A 16,579-nucleotide genomic window follows, 5' to 3' on the forward strand; every position below is an offset into this window, starting at 1 on the left:
GCAGGCTGTTTGGTGACCTGATAGCGGTGGGTTATTACTAGCCCCCGTATGTTGCTGCGTTCAGGCAGGCTGTTTGGTGACCAGATAGCGGTGGGTTATTACTAGCCCCCGTATGTTGCTGCGTTCAGGCAGGCTGTTTGGTGACCAGATAGCGGTGGGTTATTACTAGACCTCGTATATTGCTGGGTTCAGGCAGGCTGTTTGGTGACCAGATAGCGGTGGGTTATTACTAGCCCCCGTATGTTGCTGCGTTCAGGCAGGCTGTTTGGTGACCTGATAGCGGTGGGTTATTACTAGCCCCCGTATGTTGCTGCGTTCAGGCAGGCTGTTTGGTGACCAGATAGCGGTGGGTTATTACTAGCCCCCGTATGTTGCTGCGTTCAGGCAGGCTGTTTGGTGACCTGATAGCGGTGGGTTATTACTAGCCCTCGTATATTGCTGGGTTCAGGCAGGCTGTTTGGTGACCAGATAGCGGTGGGTTATTACTAGCCCCCGTATGTTGCTGCGTTCAGGCAGGCTGTTTGGTGACCAGATAGCGGTGGGTTATTACTAGCCCCCGTATGTTGCTGCGTTCAGGCAGGCTGTTCGGTGGCCTAATAGCGGTGGGTTATTACTAGCCCCCGTATGTTGCTAAGTCCAGGCAGGCTGTTCGGTGGCCTAATAGTGGTGGGTTAGTACTAGCCCCCGTAGGTTGCTGCATTCAGACAGGCTGTTCGGTGGCCTGATAGCGGTGGGTTATTACTAGCCCCCGTATGTTGCTAAGTCCAGGCAGGCTGTTCGGTGGCCTAATAGTGGTGGGTTAGTACTAGCCCCCGTATGTTGCTGCGTTCAGGCAGGCTGTTTGGTGACCTGATAGCGGTGGGTTATTACTAGCCCTCGTATATTGCTGGGTTCAGGCAGGCTGTTTGGTGACCTGATAGCGGTGGGTTATTACTAGCCCCCGTATGTTGCTGCGTTCAGGCAGGCTGTTTGGTGACCAGATAGCGGTGGGTTATTACTAGCCCCCGTATGTTGCTGCGTTCAGGCAGGCTGTTCGGTGGCCTAATAGCGGTGGGTTATTACTAGCCCCCGTATGTTGCTAAGTCCAGGCAGGCTGTTCGGTGGCCTAATAGTGGTGGGTTAGTACTAGCCCCCGTAGGTTGCTGCATTCAGACAGGCTGTTCGGTGGCCTAATAGTGGTGGGTTAGTACTAGCCCCCGTAGGTTGCTGCATTCAGACAGGCTGTTCGGTGGCCTGATAGCGGTGGGTTATTACTAGCCCTTGTGTGTTGTTGTCAGCACATTGTGCAATCTGGATGGTTCCTCAAATATTTTCCTGTTCACTTGTTATTTATTCAGAAGAGGGCGGCCGTGAGAGTGCAGAGGGTAGATTGTCACAGGCAGAACTAGACTGTCACTAAGAGAGGAGACGAGCCAAGAGACAGCGATCTATGGGAGCCTGAGAGAAGAGACTACCACCATGGCGGGCACCAGTGGACGCTACACGGCCCTGATCATTGTGCTGTGCTGCGGGCAGCTCATTGATACAGAAGACAACCTCTGTCCGAAACCAGGTAAGCTGTGCTCTCACCCAGGAGTTGTAGTCTCACCTAGTGATCCATCTGCTCAGCTGGTTCACGTTTTGTCAGTGGGTCTCTGGATTCTGAAAAACCAGAAGACCGCTGTATATCGGAAGCACTGATACATATATTCAAAGGCACTATCATCTATACAGGAGGTACTGCCTTCTATACAGGGTGCACTGCCATTTATAAAGGGGCACTGCCATCTATTCAGGGGATACTCCTATATATAAAGGGGTCATTGCCATATATACAGGGGGCACTGTGATATATATATATAGGGATACTGCAATATATACAGAGGGCACTGCTACATATGAAGGGGCACTGCCAATTATACAGGGGGCACTGCCATATATACAGGGTGCACTGTGATATATACAGGGATAATGCCATATATACAGGGGGCACTGCCAATTATACAGGGGGCACTGCCATATATACAGGGTGCACTGTGATATATACAGGGATAATGCCATATATACAGGGGGCACTGCAAATTATACAAGGGAAACTGTTATATAAAGGGGGGGCACTGCCATCTATTCAGGGGCCACTACTATCTATACAGTGAATACTGCTATATATGCTATATATAAGGAGACACTGCCATTTATACAGGGAAGCACTGCCAATTATACGGAGGCACTGTGATATATACAGGTATATATGTATAGTGCACTGCCAACTATACAGGTGATTCTGCTATACATAAAGTGGGCACTGCTTTATATATATAGGGGGTGTCTGTGTGTAAAAGGCTGGAAATGGGCATTTTCCAGGAACTGATTCACCGTGAAGTCATTATATGTCCGATTTATAGAGAGATGTAGAGTAGGATGTAACAATCTATACACATTTGATTACTGTATAACCTACAGTCCTATGTAACACCACAGATAACACAGTGATAACTCTCTGAATAAAGATAATGTACTAGATGTCACATGCAATCCTATGTAACCCAACAGGTAAAACAGTGATAAATCTCTGAGTACAGATAATGTAGTAGAGGTCACCTGCAGTGCTATGTAATACCAGAAATAACACTGATAACTCTCTGAGTACAGATAATGTAGAGGTCACCTGCAGTCCTATGTAACACCACAGATAACAGTGATAACTCTCGGACTACAGATAATGTAGATGTCAACTGCAGTCCTATGTAACACCATAGGTAGCACAGTGATAACTCTGCATACAGATAATGTGGTAGATCTATCCTGCAGTCCCATGTAACACCACAGATGACACATCTGATTACCAGTGATGATTACAGGGTTGTGATGTTCCCAGAATTGTGTAATGATGCAAAGTCCAGTCTGGTGCGAGTGTCCGTGTAAACGGAGATGATAATGAAGTGTGCTGAATGCAGTGATTAGTGTGTGAGTTGCACACAGCTCTGGAGTCAGCAGAATTATCCTCATCATTAATGATCATCTCCTCTCCAGCTGTTATCATATGTATATTTCACAAGTCCTCCACGGGCGCCATACATGTGAGATCTCTCCACTCCACTCCACCTCTCACGCTCCTCCAGGATCACATCCACAACCCTCTTTCTAGCCTCTATGATCCATGATACAGCAGCAGTTTGTGATTTGAGTAAACCATTTTGAACTGCAAGTTGCGCTTTCTGTGGTGGTCACCCATCTATATACAGGTATATAATAAATCAAGAATCTTTATATAGCGCCAACATATTCCACAGCACTTTATACACGTTATCATCGCTTTCCCCATTGGGGCACACAATCTACAGTAAATTCCCTATCAGTATGTCTTTGGAATGTGAGAGAAAACTGGAGAACCTGGAGGAAACCCACACAAACACAGGGAGAACATACAAACTCCTTGCAGATTGTGTCTTTTTTTGGGATTTGAACCCAGGGCCCCAGTGCTGCAAGGCTGTAGTGCTAACCACTGAGCCACCGTGCATATATAGAAGCCATACTGTGTTAACTTGGTTCAGTGCATACGTCTGCACCCCACAGATCCTGACTGTCTACATCTCCCAACCTTGTCACATCTCTGTGGAGGGCTACTCTGGGCAGATCCTGACTGTCTGTACCCGCTACCTCAGTCATATCTCTGCGGGAGAGGGGGGGGGGCTGATCTGGACAAATCCTGACGTTCTGCACCCGCTAACTCAGTCACATCTCTGCAGGGGGGCTGATCTGGACAGATCTTGACTCTCTGCACCCCAGTCACATCTCTGCAGGGGGGCTGATCTGGACAGATCTTGACTCTCTGCACCCCAGTCATATCTCTTCAGGGGGCTGATCTGGACAGATCCTGACTGTCTACAGCCCCGTCACATCTCTGCAGGAGGCTGATCTGGATAGACTCTGACTGTTTGTACCCCCATCCCAGTCACAATTATTCAGGGGGGGGCTCATCTGGACAGATCCTGACTGTCTGCACCCCCACCCCAGTCACATGACTATGGGGGACTGATCTGGACAGATCCTGACTATCTGTGCCCTCCAACCTTGTCAAATCTCTGTGGGGGTGGGGATTCGCTGGTCTGGACCAATCCTAACTCTCTGCATCCCAGTCACATCTATGCAGGGGGCTCATGAAAGTAGGAGACGGGGACTCTCAATTGCCTTCTCTCTCCTGAATAACGAGTACTTGTGTTACGAGTGGCTTCCTAACGTTTTATTGATGTCAATTGCGGTTTTCCAATGTTCTTGTACGTGATGTTTAATACTGTAATATGAAATGTATTCTTTAGCTTAGGGATAGAGTACTAAGGGTTAAACTGTTGGGAGAAGTTAAAAGGGGATGATGCAAAGCCTCAGGAACTTAGGGAAGGCAATCCCTGCTCTTAAAGCAGTGCCCAGGCAGGCTTGCCCAGGGCAAGACCTGTGCCATAGCGAGGACAGAGGATTCCCCGGTTGTGGGGAAAAAAGCTGCCCTAGCTTGACGGGCAGCATGGACGGACACTGGCTCTGTAGGATCACCTCCAGGAGAAATACGGGGTTCTGGGACCAGGATGGGAGCTGGTGGCATGCAACATACAGAGGCTGCAGGGAAAGTACTGGAAACATTGTCTTGTTTGCACTGTGTTCAGTAAAGTTTTACTGTTGGAACAGAACTGTGCCTTGTGGTATTCCCTGAGATCTCGTCCTCTGCAACCGAAGTGGACGTGTGCTGAAGGTAACTGATTGTACTACTGCAGGACTGGGACTTCACTTGTCTTTTATGTGCAAGGTGCTGGGGGGATCACTGACTGTGGCTTAGTGAACTCGCCCACGACTACCACTCCGGGCCACCTTGTTACATTTGGCATAGTCGACAGGCTGCCGATACCTTATGTGTAAAGAGTGGAGAAACCCTAAAAATGGCAGCTGTGAGAAAGTTAAAGATGGCGGCTGATAGTGGCCTTAAGATGGCGCTAAATACTTGTAGGAGAGGCCTCCGCTGAGTACCCGGGCCGGAACCGAGGGGACCGTCTTCCAGGATCCTGTGGTATCTGTTTCCAGGGAGCAGAGCTAGGGGATGGACTGCTGAGACTGACAGGGCAGTTGGGGGAGGAGTCCAGAGAAGAGGGGCAGAGAGGGCCAGACTGTGAGTCAGCAGATCGAGGGAGAAGGAGGTAGAGACTTGGGAAGTGCCAGACAGCGAGAGATACCAGCAGCATCCAGAGAGGAGGACAGCGACAGGAGGGAGACTCTCAGTGGACCGCAGGGAGACGGCGCCGAGCTTACCGACAAAAGAAGACTGCTGCCTCACTCAGCTCTCGGCTGCGGCCTACTCGCAGCCGTCCGCGGCCGACGCCGCCTCACTTCAACTCGTGGCTGCGGCCTCCTCGCTGCTGCCCGCAGCCACCGCCGCTTCACTCCTGACCACAGCGGTGACTCCTCCTTTGCCGCCCGCAGCTGCCACCGCCCCGCTCCAGTCCGCGGTAGAGACTGGGCCTGTGCCCACTGTGGATCCTCCAGTGCGGCCTCAGACTACACCTGTGGCCTATCAACCGCCACTTATCACCGCCGCTGCCAGTCCCTGTCAGGGAGTTGCGGCCTCCACTGTCCCACTCCCAGGCGGTATCCCGCTGTCTCCGCTGGGGGACATCCCACCAAAGAACTCTTGCGTGGGCCTGTTGTGCCCCTACTCCTCCTGGGCGTCGGAACGCCCGAAGACTACGCCAGATCTTCAGTGGCTGGGCCCAGTGGCTGCGACGCAGACACACCGTGGAACAGAACGCTGAGGGACGTCAGGACGGATAAGTGATACATAGTGACTAAGGACCCATCGTCGGCCATTCCGGGGCCATATAGTGACCGGTCTTTGCCGGATTAGTCGTGTTCTCCCAATCCTTGTTTATGTGTATTGGCTCCCTGCGAGGACAACTACTGTTATTCTGTTGGTTGCGTAACAATAGCCCTAACGGCATTTATCTATAAAAGTTAACGTTTAAAGTCATTTCTGTCTCGCGTCTCGTCACTGCATCCTGCGTACCTGCTATTACCACACACTGACAAGAAGATAGTGCTCAGTGGCGTGAAAACTGAGGGTTATGCCACCCTTCGTGGGCGTCCTGAGAGTTAAAGGGCACGAAGATGGAAGAAGTTGTAGCAGAGCCTAGGCCATGCCCCATTGTGACTGGTGCCAGCCCGAAATGGGTGCAGCCGAAGAAAAAGCCTCAGCCCTTACAGCAGAATATAAAGAAATGGGTGGAGCAGCCAGAAGTGACTTCACCCAAGAATGGGTGGAACCCAGAAGGACCAGCCAGCGTATCTGAGGGAAAGATGCCTGACATGATGAAAAAAAGAAGCATGTTCTTCCGAGAAGGCATAGGATGTTTTCACTGGGAGTGGCCTGCGGCCCGGGCAGAGATGGGCCCGCGTCCTGGAAGCTGAGGAGCTGGAAGAGGCCCAAAAGTAAGCTGGAGGCCGTATCACGAGGAGTCAATACGTCCGTAGTTCCCAGTTCACGCAGCTGCATAAGAGGACTGTTGCCGGATGCAGTGAGAGGCCTGTGCTCACCTCGGGTCCTGTGTCTACTTCAGCCCCGTCACCTTCTGCGGCCCTGCCATCTTCGCCGACTCCTGTTGCCTCTCCTGGCACATACCTGGAAGAATCCAGAGTGTGTTCTCCCAAGGAGGATTGGTGGATCTAAGGGGTGATTAGCGAGAAGAAGCGGCGAGAATTGTGAGGGAGTTACAACGCCCCGGCGGGGGAGCCATGTCAGATCGGGGTAACCCATGGTTACATTAAGTACTTCCATCCCACCATGGGCTATGGCTTCATCTACGAGCTTGAGACCTGAGAGAAGGTCTATGTCAACGCCGGGTCTATTTGCTGTGACAGCCCCATACAGGAATAGGACCAGGTGTCGTTTATCAAGGAGCAGGAAAGGACTAGACTATGTGACCGAACTGATGTTATGTGGTACCTCTGAACTGTTGTTGTTTGGTACCTTAGGAGGACGGGTCCCAGGAGCCACAGGGCTGGAGTTAGACGGACTCACATTAAAAGGAACTTGAACTTTTTGGTTCCAGGGCACCAGTCGAGTGGAGTCGAGGTCACGGTTGAGCCACAAGAAGTATATACCAAAAAAAAAGCTGTATTAACTTTCTTAATGTTGTATAAGTGTTGACCATTTTCCTTAAACTTACAGGAGCCATCATGGTCAGAGACGACCATGATTTAGGATGGAGGAGTGTAAGGAGGTGGCAGGGACCCTCAATTGCCTTCTCCTGCAAAAAGATGGGGCTTACCGGGTGGCTCGAAAATTTGAACGGTTCTTCAGCAAACATCCTCTAGGTTTTGGGCAGGCAAAAGGGGTCCAACACCATATTCCAACCGGAGATCATCCGCCCATTAAAGAACGGTACCGGCTGTGTGTGCGGTGCTGTGTGTGTGAGGTGCGGTTGTGTGCAGCGCTGTGCGGTGTGTGTGTGTGGTGCTGTGTGTGTGGTGTGGTGCTGTGTGTGCGGTGGTGTGTGTGTGGAGCATTGCGGTTCTGTGTGTGCGCACGTGCTGTGTGTGTGTGGTGCGGTGCTGTGTGTGTGGTGCGGTGCTGTGTGTGGTGCGATGCTGTGGGTGTGTGTGTGGTGTGGTGCTGTGTGTGGGTGCGGTGCTGTATGTGTGCTGTGTGTGGTGTGGTGCTGTGTGTGTGGTGTGCGTTGCTGTGTGTGGGTGCGTTGCTGTGTGTGTGTTTGTGCGTTGCTGTGTGTCTGCAGTGCTGTGGGCGTGTGTGCGGTGCTGTGTGTGGTGCGGTGCTGTGTGTGTGCGGTGCGGTTGTGTGTGTGGTGCGGTGCTGTGTGTGCGGTGCTGTGTGTGTGAGGTGCGGTTGTGTGTGTGTGGAGCGGTGCTGTGTGTGCGTGGTGTGGTTCTGTGCATGCTGTGTGTGTGTGGGTGCTGTGTGTGTGCTGTGTGTGGTGTGGTGCTGTGTGTGTGTGTGGTGTGCGGTGCTGTGTGTGGGTGCGCTGCTGTGTGTGCGTTGCTGTGTGTCTGCGGTGCTGTGGGTGTGTGTGCGGTGCTGTGTGTGTGTGGTGTGGTGCTGTGTGTGGTGCGGTTGTGTGTGTGGTGCGGTGCTGTGTGTGTGAGGTGCGGTTGTGTGTGTGTGGAGCGGTGCTGTGTGTGCGTGGTGTGGTTCTGTGCATGCTGTGTGTGTGTGTGTGGTGCTGTGTGTGTGGTGCGGTGCTGTGTGTGTGGTGCGGAGCTGTGTGTTTGTGTGTGGTGCGGTGCTGTGTGTGGTGCTGTGTGTGTGTGTGGTGCTGTGGGTGTGGGTGCGGTGTGTGTGCTGTGTGTATGCGGTGCTGTTGGTGGTGCGGTGCTGTGTGTGTGGTGCGGTGCTGTGTGTGTGCGGTGCTGTGTGTGTGTGGTGCTGTCTGTGAGCTGATGTATTTGTGATGGTGTGGTGTGGGGGAGGCAATGGTGGTGGGGGGAGGCAGTGATGATGGTGAGGAGGCAATGATAATGGTGATGAGGAGGCAATGATGGTTGGGGTAGGCAACTGGTGGTGAGGAGGCAATGGTAATGTGGGGGGGAGGCAATGGTGGTGGGGGGAGGCAGTGATGATGGTGAGGAGGCAATTACGGTGGGGGGAAGGCAATGATGATGGTGGTGAGGAGGCGATGATGGTGGTGGGGGAGGCAGTAAAGATGGTGAGGAGGCAATGATGATGGTGGTGTGGAGGCATTGATAATGTTGGTGAGGTGGTGATGATGGTGGTGGGGAGGCAGTGATTGTGGTGAGGAGGCAATGATGGTGGTGGGGGGAGGCAATGATGGAGGTATTGGAATGGGCAATGATGGGGGCGTTGGGGGAGAAAGCAATGATGGTTGTGGTGTAAAGGACAATGATGTTAGTGGTGGAAAGGACAATGGTAGTGGGGGAGGAGGTAATGATGGAGGTGGTGATGAGGACAATTGTGGAGGGGTGCTGCATTATACCCTTTGATGGGGGCTGCATTATACCCTATGAGGGGGGCTACATTATATTCTGTGGGGGGGCTGCATTATATTCTGTGTGGGGTGCTTCATTATACTATTTGAGGTGGGCTGCATTATGCCATATGAGGGTCCTACATTATATTCTATGGGGCAGCGGCATTATAACTTATAAGGGGGCTGCATTATATTTTGTGGGGTGCTGTATTATACTCTTTGAGGGGGGGTGCATTATATTCTATGAAGGGGGCTGCATTATACTCCATGAGGGAGGCTACATTATATTCTATGAGGGGGCTACTTTATATTCTATGAGGGGGCTATCCCACACCGTGCTACATAATTAAGATGTGTACTACCATATATTATACCCTGATATTAGCGTGTTTTACCACACAATTGCTGGTCTTGTATTTATTTCTAGGTGGCTACATAGTGGGCCCCAAGAATGAATTTCTCTGGTGGGCCCAAGGTGCTCCAGTCCGATGCTGCTCTTATAGCATAGTGACTAGTGCACTCACTGCACTAGCAGTAGACACTAGAGAACAGGTCAGGTCAACGGCGATACCTGTACTGCGTAGATCCAGTCGTAGTACCAGAGGTTAGATCCCTGTCTGTTATAGAGAATACATAATGTAAATAAGTTAATAAGAATGTATAGTTGTAACCGTTAAGCATGAGAGCCTACAGAGACTTACTGTATGAACTTTTTAAGTATTCGAAATAACCAGTTGAAGGACAATTGGGCCACAGGACTATGTGTGGTCAGGACTTTATTTGTAAATAGTTACCCCAACTTGGCCTTGAAAATAAGCCGCCAGCATGGCCGAAAAACCAGCCCCATCAACAGAGTGCCCTCTAGCCACGCCCAGGGACGACACACAAAGTGGGCTAAGGTGGTTCCCATCAAACAAACCCCAGGTACAAGAACAAAGACAATTCCTGGACAGCAGCGTAAGGACTTGTCGCTGCAGTAACTGTGTTATTGGTTTTTTTAGGTTTTGATCACTTTTACGACTTTGTAGATTTTCATTTCTTGTTGTTAACAGTTCTTTTATGTTACCTCAGTCCGGGAGTACTGAATTTCACGGGGGGGGGGGGGCAATGTGGCACCCAAGAGTCCGGTTGCCATGGTGACATGGCCTCCCTCTAAAGGCCCCGTCTCACTAAGCAATCTCGGTAGCGAGATCGCTGCTGAGTCACAACTTTTGTGACATAACAGCGATCTCACCAGCGAGATTGCTGTGTGTGACAGCGATCAGCGAGCGGCCCCCCTGCCGGTATCGCTGATCGTTGGAAGAAACCTCTGGACATTTCTTTGGTTGCTGGTCTCCCGCTGGCCAGCACGCATCGCTGTGTGTGACAGGCGGGAGACCAGCGATCAGGTGTAAAAAATAATTTAAAAAATAAAAAATATAGTTATTCTCACCTTCAGACGTCCTGTTCAGCCATCCCGCCTCTCTCCACGCTCCGGTCCCAGTGATCCTTTGCACGAATGACCGCGAGACTTTGTTATCCCGCGAGACTGTGACATCTCGCGGTCATTCTCGCAAAGGATCACTGGGACCGGAGCGTGGAGATAGGCGGGATGGCTGAACGCGACATCGGAAGGTGAGAATAACTATATTTTTTATTTTGATTCTATTTTTTACAGGATGGCCAGCGATGCCGGGCGCTCGGCATCGCTGTGCTGATCGCTGGTGAAGCTGTCTGTGTGACAGCTCACCAGCGATCACATAGCGATTTACCAGCGATCCTGACACCTTCATATCGGTGTCGGGATCGCTGGTAAGTCGCTTAGTGTGACGGGGCCTTAAGTCTAAGGGGTGATGTCAAGCCTTGAGGCAGGGGGGAGGTCCCCATGCCAGGTAACACAGTGTACATGTCAATTCCTGCTCCAGGCTAGAAAGGAGAGCTTCCTAAAGCTCCCGTTACACATAACAATGTCCCAGCGATCCCACCAACGATCCGACACGATGGGATCACTGGGACATCGTTAGGCTGATCGCTGGTGAGCTGTCACAAGACAGCCCCTCCAGCGATCAGGACCAGCGACACTGGACGCTGGTTTCTAATGTAAACATCGGGTATCCAGGAGCCGCGACTCCTGGATACCCGCTGTTTACTTTGGAAACCGGCGTACACGCTGGTTTCCAAGGTAAACATCGGGTATCTAAAAGCCGCACGACTCCTGGATACCCGATGTTTACCTTGGAAACCAGCGTCGCTGATCGCTGGTCTCTCGCTGTCACCCGCAGCGATGCGCGCTGGCCAGCGGGAGACCAGCGATCGAAAAATGGCCCAGGCCAATGCTGCACGATCAACGATAACCGGCAGGGGGGGCCGGTCGCGAGATTGCTGATGTGTCACAAAATCAGCGATCTCGCTTGCGAGATCGCTGTGTGTGACGGTGCCTTTATAAATTCTGGCCAGCAGGTGGGATTAGTGAGTCAGAAAGAAGTCAGCTGAGAGAGTAAACAGGAGCGTTGTCATGGAAACGGGAGCCAGCTGTAGCAGTGACAGGACAGAGAGAGAGGAGAGTTGGCAGTTGGTCTGTGGAGAGGGAAGGGACAGGAGCAGAGACAAGAGCTCAGGGGAATAAAAACTGCATATAGCTGACCCCAGAGCAGAGCGCTGACAAAAAGGGACTCCAAGGACTCTTCGCAGGAGCTGTACGTCCTGACAGCCGAATCTGGAGGGCAGGGGACTGCAAGCTCCCTGGCCACACCGAACACCCGAAGGCACGGCAGCAGACCAAGAGCCCGGGGCTGACAGTGAAAAGGACAGTGCCCGTAATATAGACTCACGCTGTCTGCCGTACAGATAAGAAATCAACACGCAGGAGAGGGCTGCAGCTTAGCTACAAGCGTCAGGGACTGGAAAAGAGAGCGCAGAAGGAAGGTCCCCAACCACACCTGGCAAGGTGGATCCCCTGAATGCCTCCAGGCAAGCCGGACTCAATCCGTCATTTGTAATTGGTACCCCAGATTGCATCTACTTTCAAGTAAAAGGTAAAGAAAACTGCACCTGTCTGTGTCCTTCACTTATTCTCTGCACCCCAACGTTCACCACCATCTGAACAATCAAATATATTTACCCTGGGGTCCCGATCTACCCGTGGGGAGCTGGAACCATCTTTGCTGCATCACTATCAGCCCCAGTGCACCCAAACTGCAGCGTCACGGGTGGCGTCACGATTACACACTACATAACTATCCTCTATTTTATGACACGGCCAGAGCCACAGAAATGCCATAGAACTGTCCGGTTCGATTCCGGGTACCCCACGGCTCTGGCGGGTGCGTCAGAAATACAGGGTTCGGGAACAGGATGGCAGCTGGTGGCATGCAACATACAGAGGCTGCAGGGAAAGTATAGGAAACATTGTCTTGTTTGCACCATGTTTAGTAGTTTTACAGTTGGAACAGAACTGTGGCTTGTGGTGTTTCCTGAGATCTCGTCCTCTGCAACCGAAGTGGACGTATGCTGAAGGTAACTGACTGTACCGCAGGACTGGGACTTCACTTGTCTTTTCATGTACAAGGTGTCAGGGTGCTCACTGACTGTGGCTTATGAGTCGCCCTCCCAGGGCTGTGGGGTACTCGGTACCGGGTCGGTGTCCGGGGTATGTGTCACGGCAGCTGTGACCCGGTCCGTGGCCCTGGGCGTCCAAATCAATGGTGGTTGGTAATATAGTTTATGTGATAGCTCGTGGCGCCACTTGTGGTGTTTGGCAAGCAAGGTGTTAAGCCAACGCTGCATGCAGATCCTCTGTGGCTGATGGTGTGTTGCAGCATAGATGGTGTAGCTCCCCACAGGTGAAGCTGTAACCCCAGGGCAGTGTAGTTGTACTAGATGAGAATAGGCGCAGGCGGTGTGAGGAATGTTGCTACCCAGATGTAGCAGTGCTGGCGGTGTTGGCGCGCAATTGAATGGAAGACACCAGGGCTTGTAGTTCCAAAGCTTTGCTCACAGTTCGTGGTACACACTGGTGCCTGCCTCCATGCCGTGTCCTCCGGGGCAGAGACTCAATCAACCTCCCGGGAAAGTCAGGCTTCTCCTCTCCAACACTCCGCTAACATGTACCTTTCCTGAACGACTCCTCTATTGCACCTTTTAGTGTGAAGAACTCCAGTACCGTGGTACTCTGAAGTTCCTCCTGTCAGATGTTCCTAACAACTCTACTTGTATGACAGACAGCTGTAGCCTCCCTCGGGGACTCCTTTCTCCAGAGTCCTGGCTCTCTATTCAGTTGCTGTTGTGCCCCAAGTCTTAGATGGGAGTAGTGCATTTACAGCCAACTACTCCACTGGTGTCTGTTGCAGAACCATAAGTGTCCATACAACCCCGGGGACCGGGCCCCGGCCTTGCGCTGAGAACCTATAGGCAGGGTTCCTCTTGCAACCCACAACTCCTCTCTGTTCTCCTACTCCTTCGTTCCGCGCTGTTCCTTCTCTCTCTTATGGAAGCTTAGGTTGCAGTTCTACGTCTTTCTCCTTCTGTTCCTTTCCTAGGGAGCTGGCTCGGATCACTGAGGCAGCTGCAGCACTCCTTCCTCCATCCCTTCCTCCAGGGATCCCCACTCCTCCCGAGTGGCCTCCTCTCAGACTGACTTCCAGATTGCTCTGCAATTCTAAACCTTCCCAACCTTTTATATGTCTCAACTCCACCCACCTCCCAGCACATCTCGTGTTACGAAGCAAGGACCCAGGAAAGGTGCTCTCCTACTCTCTAAACATGGAACCGCAATGTGGTCCTGCTGAGCTATCCCGTGTGTGGGGTGCAGGTGTTGGAGTGAGGAAAGGAGTTCCCAACTTACCTAGTTGGAGGGGCACTACACCTTAGGAGAAGGTGCAGTACCTCTGTGGCGACTGAGCCTCAGGGGCGCCACACTTAGTGAACTCGCCCACAACTGCAACCCCGTGCCACCGTGTTACACTGATCTGGACAGATCCTGACTGTCTGCACCCCCTACCTCAGTCACATACAGTATCTGCAGAGGGCAGATCTGGACAGATCACATCAGTCACATCACTACTTGGGACTGATCTGGACAGATCCTGACTCTCTACAGCCTTATCACATCTCTGCACGGGGTTGAGCTGGATAGAACCTGACTCTCTGTACCCCCAGCCATCCTGGTCACATTTTTTGCAGTGGGGCTAATCTGGATTGATCCTGGCTGCACCCCCCCAAGACCCGGTCATAGCTCTGTAGAGGGCTGATCTGAACAGATGCTAACTGTCTGCAGCCCAGTCACATCTATGCTGGGTGTTGATTTGGATAGATCCTGACTGTTTGGACCCCCCACGCCTATCACATCTATGCAGAGTGCTGATCTGGACAGATCCTGACTGCAGCCCAGTCATATTTATGCTGGGGGCTGATCTGGATAGATCTTTACTGTCTGCACCCTCATGCTGGTCACATCCCTACAGGGGGCTGATCTGGACATATACTGACTGTTTGCATCCAAATCACATCTATTCTGGGGGCTAATCTCGACAGATTCTGACTGTCTGCACCCCCCACCTCAGCCACATCTCTTCAGGTGGCTGATCTGGACAGATCCTGACTGTCTGCACCCACTACCTCAGTCACATCTCTGCGGGGAGCTGATCTGGATAGATTCTGACTGTCTGTACCCACCACCCTAGTGTGTTTCCATATCCAATATGTAAATGGACTGATTTACATATACAGCGTGGTCCGGATATGTCGCCCCCAGCTCAGCGGCAGATGTTGTGGGGTGCCGCACGCTCAGAACTTCCTCTCACCAGGTCATATCCCGGCTCTGAACACTGTGATTACAGTATAGGGTATGGACAGAATATTACGGAATCTGTCCACCTGTCACCAACCCAGAGCCAAATATATACAACAACAACTGCCCCTCTGCTGCAATGCTTGCCAGCGTCAGTCTTCACTGCCGTTATAGTATCATATTTATTGTCCATGTATGGTACTAGAGAAAGCTGGCTAATTATACTGCTGATTATAATATATAATGCCATAGTAACCCAGCTCATTATAAAGCTGATTAGAATGTATAATACCATCGTAATAGCCCGGCTTGTTATACCTCTGATTATAATGTATAATAAACCTAATAGGCTGGCTTGTTATACTGCTGATTACCGTATAATGTATAATACCGTAATAGCCCAGCTTGTTTTACCGCTAATTAGAATGTATAATACCGTAATAGCCTGGCTTGTTATACTCGCGATTATAATATATAATACTGTAATAGCCTGGCTCGTTATACCGCTGGTTTCAGTGTATAATACAGTAATACTCCAAAGACATACTGATAAGGAATCTAGATTGTGAGCCCCAATGAGGACAGTGATGATAATGTGTGCAAACTGTAAAGCGCTGCGGAATATGTTAGCGCTATGTAAAAATAAAGATGATGATTATTATTATTGTAATAACCTGGCTTGTTATATCACTGATTATAATGTGTAATAAACCTAATAGGCTGGTTGTTATACCGCTGATTATAATGTACTAGCTATGAACCCGTTCTACGCCCAGGTGGCGAGCATTTTTATTGGTATATGGTCTCCCATCCTGCTATGTGCTGCCACCCTCCTATCCTGGTACGCATGGCACCCCTCATTTCTACCCTGGTATGCATGGTACCCTCACCCCCCCAATCCTGGTATGCATGGCACCCCATTCTTCATCCTGGTATGCATGGTCCCCCTCACCTCCCAATCCTGGTATGCATGGTATTCCCTCATCCCTATCCTGGTATGCATGGTCCCCTCACCCCCTATCCTGGTATGCATGGTCCTCTCATCCCCAATCCAGGTATGCATGGTACTCCTCATCCCCCAATCCTGGTATGCATGGTCACCCTCACCCCCCCTTTCCTGGTATGCATGGTCACCCTCACCTCCCCTTTCCTGATATGCATGTGGAGCTCCCTCACTCACCAGGGCAGTGGGGTACTCGGTACCGTGCCGGTTGATCTTCTCAACAGGGGGTCGTCACGGCAGCAGTGACCCGGTCCGTGGCCCTGGGGCTCCATTTCAAAGGGGGTTGTTTCAGTGTGCTTATGGTGGTGAAAGTTTATAAGTGATTCGTGACACCACCTGTGGTATTCGGCAAGGGAGGTGTTAAGCCGACGCTGCAGACAGATCCTCTGGGACAGATGGTGTGGTGCAGCAGTGATGTTATAGCCCTCCACAGGCAGGGCTGTAATCCCAGGGCAGTGTAGGTGAAGTGACACGTAGATGGTGTAGTGTCAGGCGCAAGGGATGTAGCCGTGCTGGGCAGGTTGGCGCCGGAATAAGCGGAGGACACCAGGGCATGTAGTTCCAAAGCTTTACTCAGTCTGTTGCAGGTACAGGTGCCCGCATCCGTGCCGTGTCCTCCGGGTCAGGAGCTCAGCCAACTTCCAGACAAGATGAAGTACTCCTTTCCAACACTCCTCCAACATATGTGCCTTTTCTGAACGTCTTCTCTTATAGCGCCTAAGAATGAAGTACTCTTAGTGCTGAGTTACACTGGAGTGCCTCCTGGCAGATGTTCCTATGAACTCTACCGGCTCACTAATATGTTGCTGTTGTGCCCCCCAAATCTTGTGTGGGAATAAAGTGGTCACT

General features: G+C 51.4%; 1 protein-coding gene across 1 annotated transcript in view; it reads left to right on the forward strand.

The window, feature by feature from the left end:
• The first annotated feature begins 1,200 nt into the window (after positions 1–1,200).
• IL6R (interleukin 6 receptor) overlaps positions 1,201–16,579 on the forward strand; it is a 73,756-nt gene continuing 58,377 nt past the window's right edge. Inside the window, exon 1 of the mRNA XM_073566841.1 lies at positions 1,201–1,552. Within this exon, the coding sequence (XP_073422942.1) occupies positions 1,459–1,552 (94 nt within the window). The 5' untranslated portion in view covers positions 1,201–1,458. The remainder of the gene's footprint in view (positions 1,553–16,579) is intronic.

This window comes from Dendrobates tinctorius, unplaced genomic scaffold (assembly GCF_039654945.1).
Source record: "Dendrobates tinctorius isolate UK_male_01 unplaced genomic scaffold, ASM3965494v1 ptg000019l, whole genome shotgun sequence".
NCBI lineage: Eukaryota > Metazoa > Chordata > Amphibia > Anura > Dendrobatidae > Dendrobates > Dendrobates tinctorius.